Below are 9,753 nucleotides of genomic sequence, written 5' to 3'. Positions count from 1 at the left end.
GTAATTAAGCGTCAATATAAAACTATATTGATAAGGTCTGCTTTGTACTTTATAAAGCCAATGCATAGTGTGAGTAGCAGATTTAAGTGAAGTCGTTTTTGAAAGGTATTCGATCTTTTCTTCAGAACTAGTACTATGAATATATTAAAAAAATTTTTATCTTAATTCCTAATTTGTCCGTATAGAACAACAAAACGAGACTACTAAATTTGTGATTTTGCCGTTGCAAATGTTTTGTTTAAGTTCAATCTGAAATGTCTAATACGATTATCAAAATAATTAGTTCATTCTTTGAAGAAACAATTCAATTATTCAGAGGTGAACTGATTGTCAATTAGTACAGGAGAACATGATTTATTTAGTAGTTGTAATTGGGCATTGGAATTACTTTCAGTAACGACGAGTACACCTAGATCGGTACTTTTGCATTCTAATTATTTGTTTTTGTGTTTAGAATTGATAAAAGGAATCAAGCGTTTTTTAACTGATTTTTACAGTTTGTTTTTATAATGTGCTGTTAGACAACTTTTCTAATTCAGGGTTGTCGTTGGTTGCTGTTTGGCCTATTTGATTTCCTTTGTTGTTTTATCATAAATTAGGCCGTGGGTTTCTCATTTCAATTCTTTTGAACCAGAAGAAGAAGACGCAGATAATATTTCCGAATGAGCTAAGGCTGTGAGGTCGTTGATACAAAAAAGATTTAGAAAACTATATGGGTCTTTGAACACTAATGCTATAACGATCTTCAAAAACCCTAAAGTTGCTTAGCACCCGTTCTACTATCATTACAGATTTTTGTGTGTAAATCATATTACAAAAACTGCTCGATAAAATAATAAGATATTGACAATTCACTTCGAAACTCAACATATCCCCACGACACTTACCAAACTGACTGCATTATCAAAGGTCTGTTCTATGTTCCTTTAAATACAGAACATAATCTTTCCTCACTTTATTGAAAACATAAGTTACATAAGTGTTCTTACATACAACGTTATATTATTTTATCTGCCATGTGCTCCACCAAACCTCTTTACAAATTTTTCAGCAACCAACGCCGGGTTTCAGTGTTATTCAGTTATTGTGAAACTATCTACTCTAGGGGCGGTGTGAATTAGATGTAGATACTAAAAAATTCCAAAGATCTATTAGAGCACATACAATTTACATCTCCTTCATCTTGCAATAGCATTAATACATTTGACTATTTTACCTTTTACACAAGTATTCCCCATTCCAAACTTAAAGACAGATTGAAAGATTTGGTTGAATTTAATAAACAAATTGGCTAACATAGATACACATATCTTGTATTAGAAAGAGTTAAATAATACGTTGTATAATAACAATCTGATTCAAACAAGAAATTCTCTGAAACTGACATGGTAAAGATACTTAATTTCTTGATTTATAACATATGTGCTACGTTTGGAGGACGTGTTATCAACAAACAAAAGTCATTCCTGTGGATATTAACAGTACTTCTATTCTTGTCGATTTGTTTTGTTCATTCATACGAGTAAGACTTCATAGAAAGAATGAAAAGTAGCTAGCATTATCCTTTAACTAAAAGTACCGCCATATTGATGATGTCCACTAACTAAATAATCTTCCCCATAGAAGTTAACATAAAGAATAACACATATACAGTTTAGTCTGCTTCATATCTTCACTTACATCTAGAAATTTAAAAGAAGGATCGGTTGAGAACATAACATTACGACAAAGGTGATTATTTCTCCATCGCAATTATGAAGTTCCATTTCTTATTAGCAACATTCAAACTGCGCCTTCGAATGGAGAATATATATCCCAGTTTATACGATATTCAGGAGCTTTTGTTTTCTATCATGATTTGATGGAGCATTGCTGCCAAGAAGGAAGATATTACTCTAAAGGTTCCAAGTTGGTTGAACGTGGGGGAATATGCGTTTCACAAATGGCGACGGATAGGTTAAAATAGTCGAAACGACAATCTTGTCCTGTTTTCCTCGAAGAAGACTCATAACCTTCCGAAGCACCTGAGATCATCCTGGTTTTTTGGTTTGGTTTGTGTTGCTCATTCTGCTGTTTCTATGTTGTGTTTTTTGACTGTTGTTTGTCTTTTCGTCTTTTTTTTTCGTTTTTTAGCTAGGAGGTTGTCTGTTTGTCTTCAACTTTTGCGCTTGAAAATCACATTTGGTTTCTCTGACCTCTCTTTACATTTTGTCATGACAGATTCTTTTACAGTTAACTTTATGGTAACTTAAGGTCTTGATCATTACTGAAGGACGTAAGGTGAACTTTAATTGTTTAGTATTTTCGTCATTTAGTCTCTAGTGGACAGTTGTCTCAATTGCGATCATACCCGGCTCCTTATTTTCATATTGATACATATTTTGGAGTCATAATGATAGCGCATCTGTTCATCTATATGTATGTTCAACAACAAAGGAATTCTAAAGAGCAGTACGGTTTTATATTTTTTAATCCATTGCCCTTCCTTCAGGATTTGTTTTACATTTAATATATGTTGGACTCACTATATTTAAAAAAATAAGTAACTTAAAAATCGTAATGAATTTAATTCAATAAAATTAAGTTCAATTATAATTGCATGACATACATATTCCATTTACTAATAAAACGTAGTAAAATTATGAGTAATGTGAAAATGAGGTTGAATTCGAAGAACCTTTTGCTTTTGTCATTTGTGATGAACTTGTAATCTTATTAAGTGATTTTACGTCAATATCACGTGTAGCGGAATCTATTTCATGGGATTCACAATGTAAATTAGGTATTTGTTTAACGGCAGTGTTGCTACTATTTACTTCTTTTTCCTGCAAGGTTATTCGTATAAACTCCTCTGAAGTTACTTTTAAGTTTTTTGATGAATATTTTCTGTAACTTTGATGCGTTCTTTGTAACTTCAATTTCTTTACTGTTTGGCTTCTACTTCATGCTTTTTCATAGGATTGGTACCATTAGAGAGGTCTTCAAATGATTTGGAATCTTGAAATGATAATCTAGAATCGACAAAAGAAAATAATTTCAATACAACATGTGACGGAAGCAGATAAAGGAATGCTTTGCAAAATGTTCAATACAGGAATTATTTAAAATTGATAGAAAGAATAAAAAAAAAGCCTGTCTTAATTTTGAATATCGGTTTAAATTCCTCTAACAAAAGATTTTATAAAAGAATTCGTACTTAGTCATTTAATTAATAATACAAATAACTTCTTCGGTAAAATTAAGTACACAAGAATATATTAAACTTAAATAAATGTCTAACGGAAGAAAGTAACTTTCCAATGACAACAAATTGCTAAATTCCTAATATAAGAAGTGTAAGTTGTAACTGTCCTCGATAAACTGGAATTAAAGAACAACAATAACAATTGGAGAAGACCTCGAAAATTAAAAAAAACCTGTGTTTTATCCACAGTTAAAAGTAACTTTTACGACATTGAGAACAAAAGTAACAAACAACAATCGCAGTAACAAATGTTAAACATTTAATATATAACACAATATGCAACTCTCTTTGGAATCGCGATGCTTATTACAATAAATTCATAAACAATAAGACATGTTGTAATATCTTCGTCTTTAGACTTGAATAGGACAAAACGGTGGAGTACCGTACTAGATAAAAAAAATACATTGCTCAAGAACGACAATGACAACAGTGACAAACAATAACAACAAATAGAAAATAGAAAAACAATAAAAAGATGAAAAAAACCCAAAAAAAAAACCAATAACAAATGTTTTATGCAATCGAAAAAGAGGCAAAGTTATGATGAAAACATGATGCCTTTTTTATATTGTGTAAACAATTATAAATTGCATTATTATTGCAATACCATTGACATTAGATAAAGAATCATGTTCATTTATATCAAAATCCATATTAAACTTTCATTTTATATTAAATTGGAAGCTATCCACTTTAAATAGACGTTTGCTTTAGGGTTAATATGTTAAATTTTTCTCTTTATTTTTTCTGTCTTCAGATCTGTTAATTTTACATTCGACGTGATTTTTTTTATACCGGAGCATATGACTTTCGTGAAGATCAAATTACCCGATCTTTAATTGTCTGCATTCATTTTTTGTAGACGGTTGAATGTCTGTTCGTATATTTTTCTTTTGGCACTTGTATTATTTGTTTATAATTGTTGTCCCATAATTTGTTTGCCTACTTTTGTATAATGTATTCAAGTTTGATTGACATGAAGGTTTAATTTATCTTGTGATCATCTACATTTAAATGGGATTAATCTCTCTGTTTATGTTATTTTTGTTAATACAACTCAAAATGAGTCTTTGTGGGTTTACATAATTGTGTACTCACTACTAGGTCAAATCAGAATTGAGAATGGGGTTCTGCTCGTTATTTTTTTATTTTGATTCAGTAGATCAGCTCCATTCAAAATGAGTACGTACTCAATATTCCGGATTTAGATATGTCTGTTTTGGTACATTGTCGAAAATGCTAAGCAATTTGTTCATCTCATGAAGTTAATCTTAGATGGTTTTTAGTTAACGTGTGTCATAGAGCGCCAAATGCATAAACCAATCTTCTTCCAACTCAACGCCGTTATTTGTTTTTTTTTATAAAACTTACATCGAATGCAGTTAAAAAATAAAAACATATACATATTTTATGTTCAAGATCGTACGTGCAACTGTACTTTATTTGCGAATTGTGATTTAATCTACAATGTAAATGATACACTAAGGTAAGTAGTCATATTCATAAGGTCAAAATGAAACCAGTCAAAAAACCTTAGTGCTTCTATAAATTTTTCAACTTTCTCATTTGATTAAATTTTTACTTTAAAGCAGTGGAAATAGGATAAACATTCTTTATATTAGTGAACAATGAAATTCCATAATTAAAATTGATAAAATTTATTATTAAAAAAGATAAATAGATTTGAATACCAATACAATTGAGTTAAGAGACTATATAAATCAATTAGGAATATAGTAAAGGGTGGCCTCAGCCATTTCACTTGTACATTTTACCGCCTCTCAATTAAGACGCGCTATGAAATATTGTTGTAGGTAATGGTTATCTGTATTTTGAACAATAATTAATGAGAACCATGTCAACTGGTTTTTTTAGTTGAACATTTCAAATAACTTTCAAAATAATTGTCAATGAATGATACAGCCTCGTGTTGTCAAGAAAAGTCAATGATACCGCCTCGTATAGTAAATAATAGTCACTGAAAAGGTTCCTCCTGTACAGATGGAAAGATGTCTCTGTTCTTACCCAAAGACATCCCAACTCCCAAATTCATAAATTATCTGTAGATGTTAATTATCTACTTGTAAAACATTACCTTTTGATATAGCCAGAAATAAAAATAAGCAGCAGTTTCGGTATGACAAAAGATAGACAAGATCATCGCTGATATGTGCCAATCATTAGGTTGTCTGCATATTGATATGGCAAAATATCAGTTGTGAGTTACAATATGAAGCTTTTTGTCAAGTGAGCCCAGCGAACGAGTTCAAAAAGGCTTCATATTGTGTCGAGCAGATGATATTTTACATATAAATATGCAGACAACCAGAAAATCGATTTATCGGGTTGTATTTGCGTGTTTTGCATGATAGAAACAAGTGTTTTCTTTGTTTCTTCAGCAAACCGGAAGATGACTTGATAGGTTCGGGTCAAACTTATCAACGTCGGTTCATTCATTATGACGTCGGTGATATGATAGGTATTCAGGCCGGGTCAACGTATTTAACGTCATAAAGCCGTGATATGCAATTCTATGAAGAGCTGAGCAGATTGATACAGACAGTGGGACGACCGATAAAACGACAAATATATTGAATAAATGTTGGCAAAATTGACCAGAAAAAAGTATCGTCTACTTTATAAATTTAAGGTTTGTATCACTTAAGGCAACGGTAGTTTACCGATGTTCAAATCTCGTAAATAGATTAAATAGAGACGAAACCGGGTAACAAACAAAAACGATTGGATTCGCATGAACTCCAAAAAGAGCGAGACCGGGTTGGTTGACAAGATAAGCGTCTCCTACTATGCATGCCCTACCGGTCATGGGAATCCACAGTCAGTCAAAATGTCACAATTAGAAATAGGACACAATCGGCAAAATTACAGATTAGACATTACTGTTTCTAAAGATCTGAAATCACAAAAACATGTCACTAGTGAGTTGAGACAGAGACACATTTGTGATCTTGACCATAACACTTATGTATTGTTTATTTCAGTTGTTCTTCCTCATAGCTCTTTTGGATAAGTTTTATGTAAGAAGGCGGTTATCATATTCGAGCATGAAGTTGTAGACAACTTTTAATTCTTTGACGGTTAATTGTTTGGAGCACTTTGAGTATTTACTGAGAATTATACTTAAACATATTAACAGTTGTAGTTCGAATTGCGTTTGAATAAGAGACCAGTAATATATGAATCAATAGAGGAAACAAAGTCATGAAAAGATTTAAAAGTATTTCTTTTCTCTAGATAGTCGTTATGATACAATAGTAAAAACGAAAGACATCGATTAACATTAATAACATTTTCATAATTTGATTAAAAACAAACATGCATATGAAAATGAAACATAATTACCTACTTTGTTAGGCAAATCTTCAAAAAATGCGACATATTTATACAGAATTTATAACACTTATTCAATAGACATTAATGATTGTGCCATCAATGTATTCGTTGACCTTATTACACCCATTTATAAAACCTCGGAACAAAGTTCATAAAGGCTCAATATTGGCTGTACACTTCTGAGCTGAATCATAAGCATAATCATTTGAATAAAAAAATGAATAAATATAGTTGTTAAATAAAACAAACAAACCAGTGTTTGTGCATTCTAGCATTAATAGTCAGTTAATGTGTTCGGATGTGTATTTTAAACATGTGAATCTTTCTGTAACGAATTTTGAAACGAATGGTCAATATATTTTCAGTCCGCAGGAGATAAACCCTGTATATTGTTGAAGCTTATACTATTATCATATATGTGGGGTAATATCAACAAGTAGAAAATAAAACGGGTTATGGATGCTAAAAAAATCCGATAATCTCATTGTAAAATTACATAAAAAAGAAGCATATTTGTCAAATTAGACTATTTTCATATTACCGACTTTTGACTCCGGAGTATATAATTTTTCGACAGGTTACCTACTCTATGGTAGGACATTCCGGTACTAGTTTAAGTAAAGCAAATATAAGAAGAAAAATCAAGCTTACAATAGATGTAATTTTGGGGGGAAAATTAGCTATTGTATGTTTTCTATACACGACAAAATCGTCGGAAACATTTATTTTTTACCCAATTTGCTCCGATTGCAGTCTTGATTTTACCTCTTTTAGTTGCTCTCACTTGACAGAGTACCAGAATGTCCCCCCAGAGAGTAGGTAACCTGTCAAAGCATTATATACTCCGGAGTCAAACGTTGGTCTATTGCGATAATATACAAATACCAAAAGAGTTAGAGATAAGTTTAAATATAAAAAAAAATCAAACGATTAAATATAGGAAATTAGATGGATAAAGATACTACTGTTTATACTCCAATAAACACCTTGTCTAAATGATCCACATATAATAATGATAAGTATGTATCACTTTGACACCATGACTAACATGTATTCTGATTAAATGATCACGCCTCCAAAAAAAAAAGATTTATCTGAAGCTTTTACTGAATTTATTTGAATTATGGACTTACAAAAAAGGAAAAAAAAGGAAAACTTTGCCATTCTTCCAATCCTGTTTATTACTAATTATGGACTTACAAAAATGAAAAAAAGGAAAACTTATGGCATTGTTCCAAACCTGTTTATTACTAACGAGTATATAATGGCAGTAATACATCTGTTGTTGATTGTAATTCAAACACCTAAAGATTTCTTTCAATATGCAGGTATATAGAAAAAGTTGTCATATGGTTGGCAAGGATACAACTGTCAACATAGAACCAAAAGTCAAGGATGTTTACAATTACCATTAGAACTCAAATAATGAGAATTAGAAACCCATTCTGTATAGGAAGCTTTAAAGGGCCTGGCGAAGACAAAATAAAAAAAGGCCTTATTTGACCGAAATGAATAAAAGATAACAAAAAACTATGAAACACAGCTAGCGACAACCTGACTGCGTTAAACAAGTAACGGTTGATTCAGAATTTTTTTTTCAGTTTCATTTTGCGAAAATTGGAGGATTAGGTGTCGAAGAAATAAAAATCCTCTTTTAAAAATTTGAAAGCATTATTTGTATGCTGCATTTCCTTAAATTGAAGCAATATAATTTATCTCCCATTATTGTACATGGTTAAACAATCGTAATAATCAAATGTGCGCTTAATTTCTGATTTTTTGTAGTCATCGCTCAATACCATAGCCTGAGATAGTGACATATCAGTAGGACTGTAAAAATCTGTTGAAAAGAGGATAGTTTAATTAGATCGGTGGCAATTTCGAATTTCCAGTTGTCAAACAACTGTCAAGAAAATATCTGGCCGTATACGATGGTAAAATATATAACGATTAAAAAAAAACTCTACAACGTACAAAGCCTTTCATTTTTCACTATTCTAAACCATACTTATTTCTTACAGGTAATACAAAGTGATTGTTATTCGAATGCATGTTATTCGAAACATCTCAGTATCCTTTCATTGCCACATATAAATAAAGTTTGTTTACTTACCTTTCTTGGATACTTCGATCATTGTTTTTCTTAAACAAAGTTCGCTGCATGAATCGAACCAGGCTGATTAAATCGCTCATTATTATGGATCCAAACACAATAACTAAAATCAGAATTCCAATATAACCTATATTTTTAGCACTAGGGCGACTGTCTTTTGCACAAGTAAGTTTACGAACGTAGGAACTTGTCTCCTTTTTATCAATTTGTAAGACAGTCTTTAATTGTTCTATTCTAGCATCTAACGTTTCTATAGTAACAGTTCCATTTCCAAAAATGCATGGACAGTCATAGCTACAAACATCAACTGGACTTTGATTAAAACGATTGAGTGTTGTATTTGTAAATAATGTTGTTAAGATGGTAACATAACCAGTTGTCATTTCTGTTTTATCTGCTGTTACTGATTCGAGATATGTTGGAAACTTCCAGTAGGCCGAAGAACTTCCAGACATGGTATATCCTTGTGATACTGTTGTAACCTGGTTTGATGGAATGATTGATGTTTCTTTTGAATAATTTATTGATGGTTTGGTTGGTGTTTCTGCTTTTGTTGATGATGTTGTTTTGTCCGTTGGTAATGTTCTTGTAACTTCCGTTTTGAATGTTGTTGTTTCTTCTGTTGATAATGCTGATGTTTCTTCCGTTGTTAGTGTCGATGTTTCTTCTGTTGGTAAAGATGTTGTTACTTCCGTGTTAAATGTTGTTGTTTCTTCCGTAGTTAATGTTGTTGTTTTGTCCGTTGTTGATGTTGTTGTATCTATCGTTAATGTTGTTTTGTTTATTGTTAATGTTGTAGTTTCTTCTTTTATTAATGTTGTTGTTTCTTCCGTTGTCAATGTTGTTATTTCTTCTTTTATTAATGTTGTTGTTTCTTTCGCTGTTAATGTTGTTGCTCCTTCGGTTGACAGTGTTGTTGTTTCGTCTGTTTTTAACGTTGTTGTTACTTTGTTATTTGTAATAGGCGTCGTGTCATCAAATGTTGTTGTGGATGAGTCGGTTATAATGGAAGTTGTTTCTCCTAATATGATAGTTGTCA

General features: G+C 31.4%; 1 protein-coding gene across 1 annotated transcript; it reads right to left on the bottom strand.

Annotated features, from left to right (window-relative positions):
- Positions 1-2,547: 2,547 nt before the first annotated feature.
- LOC127712562 (uncharacterized) lies at positions 2,548-9,314 on the bottom strand. Its single transcript, XM_052219071.1, has 2 exons — positions 8,715-9,314; positions 2,548-3,011 (listed from the first exon to the last, which is right to left on the bottom strand). Exons 1-2 carry the CDS (start codon positions 9,167-9,169, stop codon positions 2,924-2,926), a joined length of 543 nt encoding a protein of 180 aa, XP_052075031.1. The 5' UTR covers positions 9,170-9,314; the 3' UTR covers positions 2,548-2,923.
- Positions 9,315-9,753: the final 439 nt, after the last annotated feature.

This window comes from Mytilus californianus, unplaced genomic scaffold (genome assembly GCF_021869535.1).
Source record: "Mytilus californianus isolate M0D057914Y unplaced genomic scaffold, xbMytCali1.0.p SCAF_8, whole genome shotgun sequence".
NCBI classification, from domain to species: domain Eukaryota; kingdom Metazoa; phylum Mollusca; class Bivalvia; order Mytilida; family Mytilidae; genus Mytilus; species Mytilus californianus.
The sequence above is the reverse complement of the archived record's forward strand: the minus strand, read 5'-3'. Positions and strand labels throughout refer to the sequence as shown.

Coding starts and splice junctions, on each gene's coding strand:
- LOC127712562 (XM_052219071.1), bottom strand. CDS start 9,169: ATGTCTGGAAGTTCTTCGGCCTACTGGAAGTTTCCAACATATCTCGAA. Junction 3,012..8,714: donor GATCGAAGTATCCAAGAAAG/GTAAGTAAACAA, acceptor TGTCGATTCTAG/ATTATCATTTCAAGATTCCA.